This window comes from Rattus norvegicus, chromosome 18, assembly GCF_036323735.1.
Source record: "Rattus norvegicus strain BN/NHsdMcwi chromosome 18, GRCr8, whole genome shotgun sequence".
In the NCBI taxonomy this organism is placed as follows: Eukaryota; Metazoa; Chordata; class Mammalia; order Rodentia; family Muridae; genus Rattus; species Rattus norvegicus.
The window spans coordinates 60,660,463-60,675,808 of NC_086036.1; the positions used below are offsets into that span (position 1 = coordinate 60,660,463).

The 15,346-nt window shown below is 47.9% G+C and overlaps 1 protein-coding gene across 6 annotated transcripts in view; it reads left to right on the top strand.

Annotated features, from left to right (window-relative positions):
- Window positions 1-3,455: 3,455 nt before the first annotated feature.
- Nedd4l (NEDD4 like E3 ubiquitin protein ligase) overlaps window positions 3,456-15,346 on the top strand; it is a 332,907-nt gene continuing 321,016 nt past the window's right edge. For 2 of the 6 annotated variants that reach the window (XM_063277199.1, XM_063277200.1), the window contains exon 1: window positions 3,456-3,847. In XM_063277199.1, the coding sequence (XP_063133269.1) occupies window positions 3,800-3,847 (48 nt within the window). In that variant the 5' untranslated portion in view covers window positions 3,456-3,799. Of the gene's footprint in view, window positions 3,848-4,711; window positions 4,815-15,346 lie in introns of those variants that run through there. The other 4 variants (XM_063277201.1, XM_039096679.2, NM_001401320.1 and 1 more) reach the window with 4 other exon arrangements.

The following is a 15,346-nucleotide window of genomic DNA, read 5'->3' on the forward strand; positions in this document are numbered from 1 at the left end:
TGCAAAAATAAGGCCCCGCTCCAGGGGCCCCTAACCCTTGCCGTGTTTTAGAATCATCTGGAGAGCCTTAAAACCAACCCCAGTATTAGTTACATTCTGGGTTGGTGGATCCTCAGGTGTTTCTCTGTGTAGCAGTCTGGGAGCTGTTGGCTTAGGATCCGGGTCTCAAGTTAACCTGCATGTGAGGGTCACCTGGGCTGCTACGGTAATCACTGACCCCTGCCCTCCTCCACTGACCCCTCCCCCTCCCCATGAGGACAACCCGACCTTTGGTCTATTGTTAAAGCTCCCCAGATGCCCTTTAATGTGCATCAAGTGTACAAGACCATCGGTGTGGGGAAGCTGATAACCAGCCGCCGCCAAGGAGACGATAGTTTTAAGTGGGTTCTTTTATGGCTTAATGCTCTACATCTCTGGGAAGCCAAAGTAACTAGGAAAAAAAAATCACAATCAAGTAAAACTTTTCGGTCATCCACAATGCAAAAACTCATCAGTTCCTTAAAAGACAATAAGGTTTCTTTATTATCCATATAGTAAATATCCACATAGTAAATAAATGTTCTGTTTGAGCCTGTTCACAGAGGACCTTGAACGATGTCGCAGATTATGATTTCGTAAACATGTCGTAAACGATATGTGTAGTTCAATATGAACGGTTGCTGACTCTTCCTTTGAGAATGTAACACATGCATACACTATTTTGATCACAGTCATGCCCCACTTCTACTATCTGCCCCTCAGTGACTGTCAAGGGCGTGACCCACACTGCAGGTGGCACTGGCTGTGATGGGAGCGGGAGGGAGCAGGATGACAAGAGGTTGGATGAGAAAGTTTGACAGCCCTCTACAGTATCTGGATGACTGTGCCTGTTGTCTGACTTTACCCGGAGAGATGAACAGATGTGTCTTCATCTCAGATAGGACACGATGAAACAGTTCCTCCTGACATAGCTTGGGGAACCGATGAGTTTATCGGGATTACTCAAAGGAACTTGAGTGACTCAAAGTCAGCTGCACCTCGGAAAAGCCCATCTATACTATCAGAAGGCAGCGTCCCTACAGCTCCCTGCCCAACTTGCAGGCACTGCTGGTCTTCCCTTCGGGAACTTACTGTTCTCAGTAAGCCTTGCAGCTGTCTGAGCCAATCTGAGGAGCCTCCCTCCCGGAGAGAATGTTTCGGTTTAGAGAGAATAGTTATTTAAGTCGGCCTCACCTCTAGAATGACAATGATAATTTTTCTTAAAATTTGTTTTATTTATACGTATGTCTGCATGGCTGGACGTGTGTGAAGACAGAGGAGCTCATTTGATCCCTTGGATCTGGAGTTGCAGGCATCGCAGGAGGATGGGCTTGTTACCAAATCATCTCTCAAGCCCCTGGAAACAGTTTCCTTTCAGGAAATTTAAAGAGTTCATCGCCCTTGCCCCATAACACAACGTGAACTGCAAATTTGACAAAGGCCTGCTCGTATATGTTGAGAAGCAATGACTTTCATTTATGTGGGTCATAGACACATAGAAGGTCGTCTGAAATTGTGTGTGTGTGTGTGTGTGTGTGTGTGTGTGTGTGTGTGTGTACCTTTTATTAAAAAGAAAAATAACATAGGTTTCATGGAAATCCTTGGCATGAAAAAGCCCAGGACAGCATTGGCCTATGACATGTGTGCTTTCACAATTTTTATTTCTTAGTAGGGATTGAGGGGCTCATGTTAGGGCTCATGTTAGGTCTCAAACCCAGGACAGATGGCTGAGGTGCCCATTTAACATATCAAAGTCAATGGGGGGGACAGGTTCTCTGGTCTCCCAGCATCCCTCAGTCCCTACTTGTTACAGGGTATGGTTAGCACACCCCCACTCAGTACCCTAAAGTTTTCCAGCCCAGGGGCTGGGCTTCCTTTCCCCCAACTACCCGGTTTTTTCATCTACTCCTTTGGCCCTGGCTGTCTTGGCTGGAAGTTGCTCCCTGTGTCCCCACCCCGTCCCCCATCTCAGGGTCATGTCCACTCCGGACTCTCCCAGATGTCCCTGTCTTTGGCCATGCTCTCCCACATATTTATAGTAAACTTTCTCCACCATACTTAGGAGCTTTTCTCCCCCACCCCCGTGCCTCCCTCCCCCTCCTTCCTTCCCCCCTTCCCTCTCTGAGCAGTGTGCTGATTCCATGGGGCTGACTTCAAAGGAAAGTCATCACATTGGGACACATTGCAATGGAGAAAAGAGAGGACTTATGTTTGGGGCTGGTGCAACATCCTTCGTTTTGATTTGCAGGTGCACAGCAAGTACTTGGCCGCTTAGCAGGGACAGGCGAGCTGAGTCAGTTGATCTTGTGAGTTCTCTCTTCCTTCAGTGAAAATCCTAAGCACCCAGACAATACCAGACACTCTGGTGCTTTCTATTTAAAGACAAACAAAATGTTCTTCCTGTTTTCTTTTCTAATTTACCACTGCACTCAACATTTAAATTTAAGGAGCAAACGGCTTCCTTTTTTTTTTTTTTTTTTGGGACAGTGTCTCTCTGTATAGCTGATTGTCCTGAATTTACCATGCAGACCTAGCTGTTCCTCGAACACACTAAGATCCGGTCTGCCTCTGCCTCCCGGGTGCTGGGATTAAAGGCACGCCCCGCCACGCCCCTCTCCTAGGAAAGACTTCTTGAAAAAAGTAGAGTGACGAATTCCTAAACATCGAAGGATTAAATGAAGGGCTTGCTAGAGAAACTCCCTATCTGGAACGTGGGAAGATTCCTACGGTGGCTAATAAGACATCTCCATCGTTTGCGTTTGTAAAGGACAAACTTAAACTTGAATTTGGTATTTCACGTTGTGCCTCACAAAACGAGCTTTTATCAAAGAACTAGGCAGCCGGTTTCAAGTGGGTGGGTGTGTACTTAGCGCGGGCGCAGAGTTGGTTTTGTTCCCAGTTGAGTTGACACCAGCAATGGCGACTCACGGCCACACCGGGGCAGCCTCTCCAAGGCTGGCCGCCCGGCCAGGAAAATCGCTTTGGTGAGCTGAAGCTCTTAGCCAAGTCTGGCCTGCCATAGCTGCCAAGAATTTAAAGGGGGTCTAGAAACATGCATCTTCGCTCTTTTTTAGAGCTCCTGGAGACTCTGTGTTAAAAAGGAAAAAAGAAAAAGAGAAAAAGACGGGCATAGTGGTTTTGTTGTTGTTTCACGGTGTCTTCACGGTCCCCTAAGGTCCACTCTACGGGTACCCAAAACAGAAAGAAGCGGGGCAAGAGGAGGGTCAACCCGGCAGGCCCAGCCCGCCAGGGCGCGCCCCAGCTCAGCACTGTGCGCCGGGTGACCCAGGAGGCGCGGGGGTGGGGTGGGCGTGGGGCGAAACACCACCACCCCCGCGGCCCGCCCCCCAGCCCGGCCTGTGATTGGCTTGGGGGGCGCGAGTGCCCGCCCCGGCGAGCGGGAGGGTCCCCTTGGGCGCCGGGCGGCGCAGGCGGGGCGGGGAGAGCCGGCCGGGCGGAGCAGGCGAGGGGCGGGCGCGCGGGTCCCGGGGATCGCCGAGCGGGCTTGGGGGAGGCCGGGAGAGCCATCAACCGGGGCGGGAGCCCGGCGGGCTCAGCACAGAGAGGGGAGAGCTCCGGGCCAGCTGCCGTTCGGCGCGCTCTCGGAGCCGCCAGTCCGCGCGTCTCCGCAGCCTTCCGGGAGGAAGCGGCGCCGCGGCCGGGTGCAGCCTCACCTGCCGGCCCTTCCCCGCCGGGCGGCGCAGAAGGACAGAGGGTCGCGGCCCCGCGACGCACTTCAGCCCGTCGCAGCGTCTAGGACCCCGCGCGGGACGCCGGCTCCATGGCGACCGGGCTCGGGGAGCCTATCTACGGACTTTCGGAAGAGGAGGTGAGTTCCTGCCCAGAGCGCTGTGAGGAGGGGACAGGGCCCACTCTGCTGTGAGCGTCCCCCGCCAGCAGGGGCTTCGGGACTACGGGTGATCCCGAGCGGTCCCGGGCAGTGGGTGGCTTGGTCCTCCCTCTTCACCCGGGCGGTGCGCTTCGCCCGTGGCTCTCGGGGTGGGCGGAGGCCGCGTGCGCCGCTGCCCCGCGGGTCCCTTTCCTCTGCAAGCTGTCTCTCGGGGCGGTTGGGCAACTTTTCTGGACTACGCTCCTGCAACCCGGAGTCCGTGACGTGTGTCACGTCTAGGTGGCCGCAGGGGTCTTTGCGTGGTGCCGGCGATCTGGGGGCTGCTAAGGAGCCTAGTGGTGTCTTCCCCCGGGACTTTTCTTGCTAATGGGCGCTCCGTAGCAGATGTGTGCAGATCCCGGCAAGAGTGAGGGACACCGGAGAGTTGCGTGCGGCTGACCCTGCTCTTGCAAAGTCTGGAGCTGGGATTGTGTGTTTCAGAGTCTCTTATTTTGGTGTGTGGAGGTGATCTGGGGAGGAGGCAGGTGCTGCAGGAAACTTAGGGGAAGCTTGCAACCCTGCCATTTCTCTCCGGTCCGGAGGATTCAAAGCCCGGCATCTCTGGGGTGGGTGGAGAGAAGAAAGCTCCATTGATCTCTTTTATTAATAAAACGAATGAAATAAGCCACACCCCCAAACGGTCGGTTTGACTGGAGAGGGCTTTGTTTTTAAAAACCCTACTCGCTCATCGCGGTCCCCACTCCCCCTTTTGAAACGATCCTGCTAAATCACTGCTCAGCCCTCACTCGACCAGCCATTCTCGACTCTTATTGGTGTGTTGCTCTGCCAAAAAGGGGGGTGGGAGGCCTGTCGCGGGCGCGGAGTGACAGGCAGGCTGGATGGAGCAGGTAGGAGTGGTTCACCATCTGGCGGGGTGCGCGCCCAGGTCTGGCTCCCCTTTCGAGAGGTGAATTTACAACCCATGAAGCATTACTCAGCAGGGAGGTATTTCCTATCCTGGTTGTGCATTTCATGAAAAGTGGATGCCTGGAAATTTGGGCTTTCTCGGTCTCTCTTACCCTCCCTCCTTTCTTTCTGAGGTTCCCTCTTTCTCTGGTGATGGGGGTGGGGTTTAAAGGGAGTCTATTATCTGAGACAGGCTCACGTTGTGGCTTTGCTTTTTCCCTGCTGGCATGGGGTGTGTGTGTGTGTGTGTGTGTGTGTGTGTGTGTGTGTGTGTGTTCTACCTAAGTGTGGAATGAAATGGGTATCTTGTGGAAGGCAGGGCGTGTAGGGGTTGATTTTATTTTATTTTTTGATAGTGCTGGATAAGCTTACTGGACTGCTTGTGATCAAAGAATGATCACAATGCAAGTAATGTGTGGTGTGTTTCTGATTTGCTTGTGTAGAATAAATTGTGTGTGTGTGTGTGTGTGCGCGTGCAGTCACCTGGAGATGGGCAAAAGTAGAATTGTTTTGTTTACCTAGGGGAGTCTCCTCCTAGCTCCTTATCTGGAGCTGGAGAGCAGTCAGATGTCTTGAGGTGCTGAGATTCTGCCCTTCCTAAACAAAGGGCTTCCTGGGTGAGGTATCAAGGGAGTTGAAGACAGCTGTGTTTCATCTTAGATTCTCTTTAATTTTTTTTTTAAAAAATAACAGGATTATTTTTAAAAGCTCCTTGAAAGGAACATTTTGAGACTGTTTTGGAAAATGTATCTGCATAAAGGAATTCTTTCTGTCACTGTTGCGTCCATCTCTGCTTTGTTTACCATGACAGCCTGTGACAGAATCCACCTCAGGGCGCATCTTGCCACTTTTGTTTTCCAGAGAATCCCTGTAGATCTTGACCGGTGTGGGGTGTGAAAGTGGAGAGCACAGACACGGAACCGAGTGTGTGTGGGCTCGCCTGTGACTCTCCCCTCCTCCTGTTATCAGAGGGACTGGATAGGGGATAGAATACACAATTTATCTGGGTATCGCCTTGCTATTGACGGTTCTGTTTAGTTACACACATCACATATGACACAAAATAAGCCTCACCTACCTCTTTTCATTTTTCTCTTACCAATAGACAATGGATGCCTTCATATTTCTAAGGTATCTGTTTGGTATGGGAGGTTTCTTTCTGTTCAGGGGGGCCCTTGAAGACAGGCAGAATGCCTTTGTATAATATTAATATCGATTTATTAAATGTATTTGGTTTGTCTCCGGAATTAGTCTGGAAGCAAACAAAGGCCAGCAATTAACAGGCTCTGGATGTGGAATGCCCAAGCACCTCAGGCTTGCCAAGTGTTAAAAAGGGTGTACCAGTGGGCCACAAGTATCACGCGAGGGTGCTTGTTTAGCTGTAGAAAGGAGTCCACTTATAAACCTCTCTGCAAGTGGAGGGTACCCAGGGTTTCCTTGTGAGTAGACTTGTGTTTATATTTGATGGTGCCAGAAAGCATTCTGCATTTGGAATGGACTTAGTCATGCCCCGTCTTATAAAGCACTGGCGAGCTCTGTACTGTCTGTCAAGCATAGTGCCAATCTAGAACCTAGCAAGATAGCAGAGCCAAGATGCTGCTGCTTGGGGTCATCGGGCTGAGGTCTGGCTAGTATACACATGTATATGGGAGAATGGTTGGGATGTAGGTTTTGCTCCTGTGGGCATACATGCCACACAGCTTTTTGCCACGCTTTGCAGCTGAATGTCTTCGGGTGATTTAGAATTCATATTCACTCTTATTTAAATCATTTCGGTTTCGGGAACCAAAATCAAAAGCTCCCTCCGTGGAGTTTGGGTGCTGAAAGGGATTGGGTAATGAACAGCAGTTCTTATTCACGGCTGAGGATCAGATTTGGTTTTGAATCAGAACGGCTTGGACTAGTTTCTGCAACTGGCCTGGGTCCTTGAAGAGCCTTCTTCTTGTTGGTACTTAAAATTGTGGCCATCTGAGGGCCTGCTGGCATGGTTTACTCAAGACTGCTATTGTTACTTTTTTGAAGTGTTTCATTACACCTGAGACAGGGGTCTTCTCTGGGTCGGGGAGAGTTTCTATTGGATTCAGGGTTTCAATGACAACCGTTTGAAAAGATGCGCTGTGGTGTCCCAGCACTTAGGGAGCTGAAGAAGGGCCGGTGAGCTTGAGGCCAGCCTCGACTAAATGCCAACAGACAAACCAAGAAGCAAACATCCACAACCCAAAAACAAACAAAATGATGGGATATGTCACTTAGCATATTTTTGGTGGCTCGAATGAGGCAAATGGCCGGAGCTGGAACTTGGAATGTGTCTCTCATTCTGTACAAATAAGGCTACGCAAGTACCAAGCCTTAAGCATATGGCATCTAACTTCCGCTTCATTAGAGACCCTACGGTACGCTGTTATTTCTGGCTGAGGAATGGAAGCTAAGAGCGCTTAAAAAAAAAAAAACCTGCAGGAAAGACATGCAGCGAGTGAGTGGACCCGTCGGTCCCACAGCCCTAGTTCTTAAGGTGTGAGGACGGATCTCCCTTTTCTTCAAAGCATCTTGAAAGGTTTTCACAGTTAGGTTATTCTTCGTGATAGTGGCAAGTGAGCTAACCATTGTGGGTTGCATTCAAACACTCCTTAACCAGAATGGCCTACCTGCCCTCGTTAGTGCGGTCTCCATACTGTGTTAAAGCTTGGGAGAGTTCATGAAAAAAAGGTGAGACATCTAGCTTCTCTGGGTCATGTTCTCACCTGGAAACAAAGTAGCCGTGCGTGCCTCTCCTGTGTGGCAGTGTGTGCAGTTGATGCAGTCAGCTCTCTTCTCCAGTGCCTTTTGGGTCTTTACTGATTTGTATATCATTATAAACTTGCTAATGAACACTTAAGGATAACTTGGCCACAGATAGCATATTGGTTTCATTCTAAGGGCAGGGTCCTCTTAAGATGCATCATGATTTTATATGCCCAAAACTAATATTGTTGTCCTAGTAAGACTGGCTGTCAATTTTAGGAAGTTATCTTTATTTCATAGATGTTAAAATATGAAACAAGGATGTTTCGGAACCGATGAGTACTATTGATTAGAAAATCCCAGTGATTTACTCCAAGCTTTAGGTCTACTTTAGAATGTGTATTAATGGAACATTTTTCCCTGTTCTTTGCCAGGATGTTTGGGCTTGAACTCAGGGCTCTGTGTATAAAGTAAATGCTTCTCTGCTGAGGTCGCAGCTCTAGATTAGCACTTTCAAGACCAATTTCTGCATCTGCATCTGAGCAAGTGTTAGAGGGAGAGAAACCATCTTTAATGGGCATTCGTGGAGGAAAACCCAGAGCCAAATAGCCATCTGTAGGTTCACCCTGGCAGCTATGGAAGACAAGACGGACAAGACAGCTTTACCGTGTACATAATGTTTGTGTCCTAAGGTGTGGGGGCTGCCAGACTGTTTTCCCAATGGTGTCATCCCTAGTGCTGTGTTAGGACTGCCGTTCTCATAGGCCGTGAGGGCAAGACCAGTGGGTGAATCGTCTGCTGCACACTTGCTAAACATTGAAAAACTAAAGCAGATTTGGTTTTACAGCGCCATTTAAAAACTTTGCTGTTTGTTTGTTTGTTGTTTATTCTATAGCTAGAAGCCAGGGCCTATGTGACAAGCCCTCTCCCACTTATGAGAGTCTCCTAGGTCCCCTTTTTGTCAGTGGGCAGGAGATGGCAAGCTGGAAGCTTAATTAGGCTACATAGTGAGACGGGGACTCAAAGAGCAACTTTGGCCTTTTCTGTATAGAACATTGTTTTCTTTTCCGGAAGCTTGAATGAATGTTATTATGGAAAAGCAGGTGACTTAACTGAAGGAATAAAATAATTTGTTGCAAGGGCTGAGAGCAGTAGCAACATGGAAATCCTGAGATGACAGCAGTTTGTTCTGCTGCCATGGAGAACGCAGATACCTTGTGGTTCTAGGGCATGGCTGAGACAGTGGGCATTCCTATTACTGGGGAACGTGTGTCTGGAAGTTGGTTTGGGGAATCTGGAGAACTTCTATAGGTTTACTGTGTGTTCAAAAGAAAAAGGAATGTGTTCAAGGAAGAAATTCCTGTGAATGGAGTAAATGCATTGAGTTCTCTCCTGTAAACTGGTGAGAACAGTTTACACAGGAATCACATGTCTTTAAAGCCATTTAAAGTTATGAATCATTTTAGAATGTAACATTATTGCAACAACACACGTGACTTCCTTGTAAATTAGAAGAACCCTCGTTCATCCACGGCTCATTTAATCACCTTTCTGCCTTGTGTAGTGTTTCAAATAGCATAATAAAAACAGGTAAGGCCCGAGGCCTTGGGTTGGATCCACAGCCCTGGGGGAAAAAACCAAACCCAAATCCTAATTTAAATGGCTCTGACTGAATGAAAGCTTACTGCTTTCTCTTTAAAACAATTTTCTCCTTTGAGTTAAAAGATAAGCAAGACAGATTTTATTGTCCTTAATTTTGTTTTGTTTTGTTTGTTTTTGAGACTGGGCTTCTCAGTGTAGCTGTCCTGGAACTCAGTTTGTCGATCAGGCTGACCTTGGACTCAGAGTCCCACCTGCCTCTGCCTCCCTAGGTCGTGCTGAGATTAAATCATGCGATACCACCGCCTGATTAATTTTGCATTTTGGGTAAGTAGCAGCTCTGAGAGGGAGGAGAACACTGGAGGACCAGGAGGAGGACTTGGAGGAGGAGGAGGAGAAGGAGGAGGAATCTCACAAGGTTTCAATTTTGGTGTTGCAGGTCTTTGATTAGATAAGTTTGTCATTCTGTTTTTTGTTTTGTTCCGTTTTAAAGAGATGGGTAAAGGTGTGTCCTGAGCCTCTGGCCTGCCATCCTCTCAGCTTCTGAGACTAGTGGTTTAGACTGCGCGCGAGCGCGTGCGCACGCGTGTGTGTGTGTGTGTGTGTGTGTGTGTGTGTGTGTGCTGCCACACCTGCCTTTGAAATATTTTTTAGTTGGGAATACAGGGCACTTTTGACAGTCCACATTGAGAAGAATGGACATTCTGTAATAATTAATCCAGTATTGGGCTTAATGAAGGGCGTGAGGAGGATAAACTGAACTACTGTTGTCACAGTGTTTCTCTTGCCGGTGGCAGTGCAAACTGATACTCTTGCTTTCCGACTATAGGTGGCAATGTTTATACTGTTTACTGTTATTTGAGCACTGTGCTGGTTGGTAGAAAATGGAAATGAGAGCATAATTTGGAGATGGAATATATAGAAACTAGATTTAGAAACCAATATATTTTGTAAAAAAAAAATCAGTTATTTAATAAAAACACCCAGAAGGCCTATTCTCAATGGATACAGCAACAGAGGCCATCAGTTTTTTCAGTGTTTTCAATGTTGTCTTTACCCAGATGTATACAAACAGTTTCAGGAGAGGGCGGCGGGCTTTTAGATTTGAAGAGAGAAGTTACCACAATGTCCCAGTGCACAGAGATCTCTTCTGCACCAGTCCTTCCTTGTCTGATGGTTCTGGTTGTGTCGTGTGAGTCTCCTCTAATTCCTTGTCATCGAGGAGCTGGTTAGCACCATCATGCCTAGGCTTCGCTGCTGAACAGATTGTTTTTTTTCTTGAAACACAGTTTCAGGGTTATTTGTATCTGGGTCTAGTTTCCAATTTACTGTGGAGCCCAGGCCAACTTTGAACTTCCAATCCTCCTGCTGGATTCTAGGCATTTGTCACATGTCTCCTTTATGTAGGGACCAGACCCAAGGCTTTGTTCACACTAAGTAAGCACCATATCAACTAAGCCTCATCACTAGCCCTGCTGAAGAGATTCTCCATTCCCAGTGCGCACCTGTAGCGCAGCCTGTTGCTGAAGCTGGTAGGTGTACCTGTCTAGACTTTTTATTATAGTCATTTAGGTTTGCTCTCAATTCAAATGTCCCGACTGCTGACTGTTGCCGTAATACTCGTAAGTGAGAAACCACCCCGCCCCCCACCACATGCGTCTGGGTAACTAGCTTGAATTTGACACTTCCGTTGACTTTTTGTCCCTGACTGTGGAGCCATGTACTGACTCAAAACTCACCAAGTCTAAAGTCAAGCCACTCAGATCCCCTAACATTCAGTGTTTGGCGACTTGTTGGCAGGCAAGCATCCTGAGGGAGTGTGGATTCTCTTTCTGTCTTCTGTTCTCCGAGAGAAAAGGGCCTCTCAGAGATGTTTTCTCTCAGTTGAAAGAAGCCGTGATGTGCTATCCATCTGGACTCCGATCGTGAAAGGGCTCATTGGGACAGTGGTCCCACAGAGAAGGACATATGCACTGTGGGAAATCTCCTGCTATGGGTGTGAGTGGCAGTTCCATGATACTTGGGCAGGGCTCTAGGTACTGGAGGTTTTCAGCCAGTTGAAGTCAGGTGGGAATAGTGCTGGAGTTCTTTCTGCTTCCTGTCTCCCAGGCAGAGGACATGTGTCCTGTTTGACAGGGTCTCACTATGTACCCCTGGCTGTCCTGGAACTTGCTTTGTAGACCAGGCTGGCGTTGAATTCATAGAGATCCACCTGCCTCTGCCTTCCAAGTGCTAGGGTTAAAGGCATATGCCACCACCTCCTAGCTACAAGTGTTTTAAAACAAAATAAGCAGATTTTTTTTTTTTTACTTATTTACTTACAATGTGAGTATGTATGTATGTATGTCTTTGTATGGTGTTTTGTCTGTGGTAGGTCTGTGCACCACAGGCATGCCTGGTATCTGCAGAGGCCAGAAGAGGGCATTAGGTCTCCTGAGATTGGAGTTCTAGATGGTTGTAAGCTGCCCTGCAGGTATTGGGAACCCAACCCAGGTTCTTTGGAAGAATCATCTTTCCATCCCTTAGTTTTATATGCACATTTTTGCGTGTGTTTGAGACATCACCACTGAGAAGCTCAGGGAGTCCGAATTGAAGAGTTTACTGGGTTCATTAGTTGTATTTACGTATGAATTTCGTTTCTAAGACCTGAACCCAGGGTCCTTCTAGGTAAATGCTCTCCCACTAAGATCACCCATCATCCCTGTCTTTCTTGTTTCTGTCTGTTCCCCTTCTCTCCTCCCCTTCAAGCCTGCTTCCGGGTGCCCTGGGGGCTAACCTATGGCCTCTGGCTTGCAAGGCAAGCACTCTACTGACATCTGGATATCCCCAGTTCCTTAGTCTTGCTAAACTCTAGAGTAGTGGTTCTCGAATACATGAGTTCAGCGGCTCTTTGAGCTGACCTCTCCATGATGATCGGGAGCCCTAGGGTACCTTCCTGTGAATTCTCCGAGAAGCTGGCATTTGGCATGCCTGCCTTGCAGTCATGTCTTAGCTTCCAGTGAACTTTAATCGAAGACGACACATTGAGCCCGGGGTGAGAGCTTTCCTGGCTTCACTTCCAGAAGGGGGCTTGAGGAGAGTCAGGAGGCTTTAGAAGAGTCGAGCAGTCCGGGGTGTGGGTAGGAGGTAGCACTGAAGAATATTGGCTAATATGGAAATGTGTTAGTAATAACATCTTTGGGAATGACACTTAGAGGCTTATAAATCCAGTATAATAGAATTCTGTTTATACATATTAAAAATGTCTAGGGATATCCCAGCAGGTTAGTGCCTGGATATGTCTGAACTTTTAGCAAAGGAATTACAGGTGATTTAAAAAATTATTTTCTTTGTTACCTGCGTGCGTGCGTGCGTGCATGCGCGCGCGCGTGTGTGTGTGTGTGTGTGTGTGTGTGTGTGTGTGTGTGTGTGTGTATGACCTTTTCTTTTTTCTTTACAAGTTTAAAAATAAGGCAGAACTGTGGGACTTATGACTGCAGAGAACCTATTATGTATTTTACGAATAACTAACGAGAGCGGAACCTGAAGACTCTAAACACAAAGGCGGCAATAGATGGAAGTGACCTAGCTCGGTCCCTGTAGTGTACGTGTAGCTGCAATCACATACTGTGTTTGAATAACTGTGTCCATAAATATGTATGGTTACTAGAGGTTAATCTCAAGTTTAACATTTAAGGAGATAGAGCAAATGTATAAAAGGAAAATAGAAAGAACGCCCTCTCCCTCCCCAAGCCTGTGCCTCAAGGTTCAGGTAAAAAACGTGAGAGCGCTTTGGTACGAATATGGATATGATATTTGCTCAGTCAGACACGTGTTTATCAAGGCTCTGCCTTGTGCTCTTTACCAAGGGTACCAAGGTCATCTCTTTGCCAGCTGGGTACTCCCCACCAGATGGGAGGAGAAAGGATACACGATTGGCTGGTAGACTGGATATTTTTACAGATGTTTTCTCTACCGTGACACTTGACCTTTGTGTTTCTATCCTTCTGTGGGTGACAGTTGCATGAAAATGATTTAATTCTAGTTGCATTTATATGCTCTCTGAAAGCTTTTTTGGACTGTTCTATGAAGATTATGGACTGGGACCTGACTTGAGTCTGTCTCTGTATCTGTTCCCTTAGGTTTGCAGTGACACCTCTTAATATAAATCTATGTCAGTGCATTGGCCTGGTGTTGGTTTAATTACATTTTGGATCTTGCTATCCAGGCTGGCCTTGGAACTCAGAGGCCAAAGTGATCCCTCCCCTCAACCTCCCAAATAACTCCCAAATAGCTTACGGGCACCACGTCCTGCAGGTATTTTCCTGTTCTAACACTGTGTACACTACAGAATTCTGCTCTATCTGTTTGCATAAATATCTAAGTGGTCCGAGGCTCTTTGTTTTGCCTTTCAGCTACTGCCCTTTAAGTGTTGGGTGTGACCTAGAGGTTGTCCCTTCCCAAACAAAAGGGTGGAGTCGACAAGTACTGTGCTGTCTCTAATCTGAGGCAGATCAGAGCTAGGCCTACCTCAGCTGACCAGTATTTCTGAGGGGATGAGCCCGCCTTCCAGTCTATGTGCGCATGGTCTGTCGATGGGCCCTGTGTATTCCGCTCCTAGTTCCCCAATCTCTCTGATTATAGGCTACAGTTGGCAGTGCCGTACAGTTTAGGGGTTTGGGTTGGCCAGTCTCTAATTGTATGTCATGATACTTAAGCTTGATGGCAGGTTGTAGTAGCTGTCCCCGGGACTGTAACTGCACTTGGTGTATTCACTGCTCATACGCCATTTAGGGAACATACTCCCAGGTCAGGTCTGTCAACCCAGTGATGTCATTAAGAAACTGCGGGAGCTCTTTGCTCTGCTCTGCCATCCATAATCCTGCTCTCCTCAGAGGCCTTATTTATCTGAGGGTAGTAGCCACTGGCAGCTGGAGCCAGACTCTTTGTATACTGCTTGGAGAGGAGAGAGAATGGCTTCCTGTGGCTTTCTCTTAAGATTAAGGACCTTTCATTCCCACAATAGCGCAGGAAGTCTCTCTCTGTGTGTCCCTCTGGTCCACAGAGGCTTAGATCTGCTCATCTCTCAGCAATATGTGTCAAGGAGACTGGAATGGCTTGTATTGCCCTACCCCTGGAGCTTTGCCCAAGTCAGCTGTGCTGCCCTGTGGTCCACCTCTTTACTACTCATTCCGTATTCAGAATACCCTTGGCATGGGCCTGGGAAGATGGTAGGAGCATGAACGCACGTGCGCGCACACACTCTCACACTGTGATAATGCTCTCACAAGTAGTGTACTTCTCTTGTACCTGAAGGAAAGGTTTGGTAACTCATGACAGACTTATTCCTTATGACATATGTCCTATATGTAAAGACAGAACAGGACAACTAAACACCCCCAATGAAGGTAAGGCTGAGGAAACGTGATGAGGTGGTTGGCCAAATCAGAGGAGCCAGCAGTGCTGGACTTGGTTGCCTATGTGGCAGCTTCTGGTTCTGCCCAAGTCTGTCCAATATGCCATCCTTCTTGGTCATTGTCTCTATGGCCATCCTTGGGCTGAACGGACATTGTTCCTTCCCTTGAGTCCAGTTTGGCATGACTTTAGGGTCTTGAACGATCATGAGATAAAAAGCACCAAGCTATGTTAGGTCTCTGGCCAAATTGGTTCTATGAGAGTGTGGGCTCTGGGTGACGTTATCAGCAGCTTATTCTTGGGCTGTGACTGCAGCCAGAGATCTCAGTTCAGGTGAAGACTCGTCCACAGGAATTCTGGGTCTTAGCATCAGGTCTGTTTGCGCTGCTCCCCCCACCCCCCGCCCCTTCCTCCTTCTCACAGAATTGACTGTGTCGACCATATTAAGCAGTTATAATATTAAGTACATTCACAGGGTTGTGCAGCCTCCACCCCCATCTGACCACACACATTGACAGAATGCAGAACTGAAACACTTGGGCTCATTGGTCAAGAACTGTTTCTCTATTTCGGGCATCCAAGCTTTGGTTTGTATCATCATTTCGATACAAAAATCTGTGACCTTGTTGTTAAGTGGGGTGTGTGGAGGTTAGAGGCCAGCTTACCAGCATCCCCAGCCCGTGTGGTAGTGATCTTGATGATGACCAACAGCAATCCAAGGGTGGAGAGAAGCCATCTGTGGTCTGAACGCTTGAAGTTCTGAAGACTGAGTCAGAAGGATCTCGAATTGCAGTACAGGTTAGCAAGACCTCAAGTGAA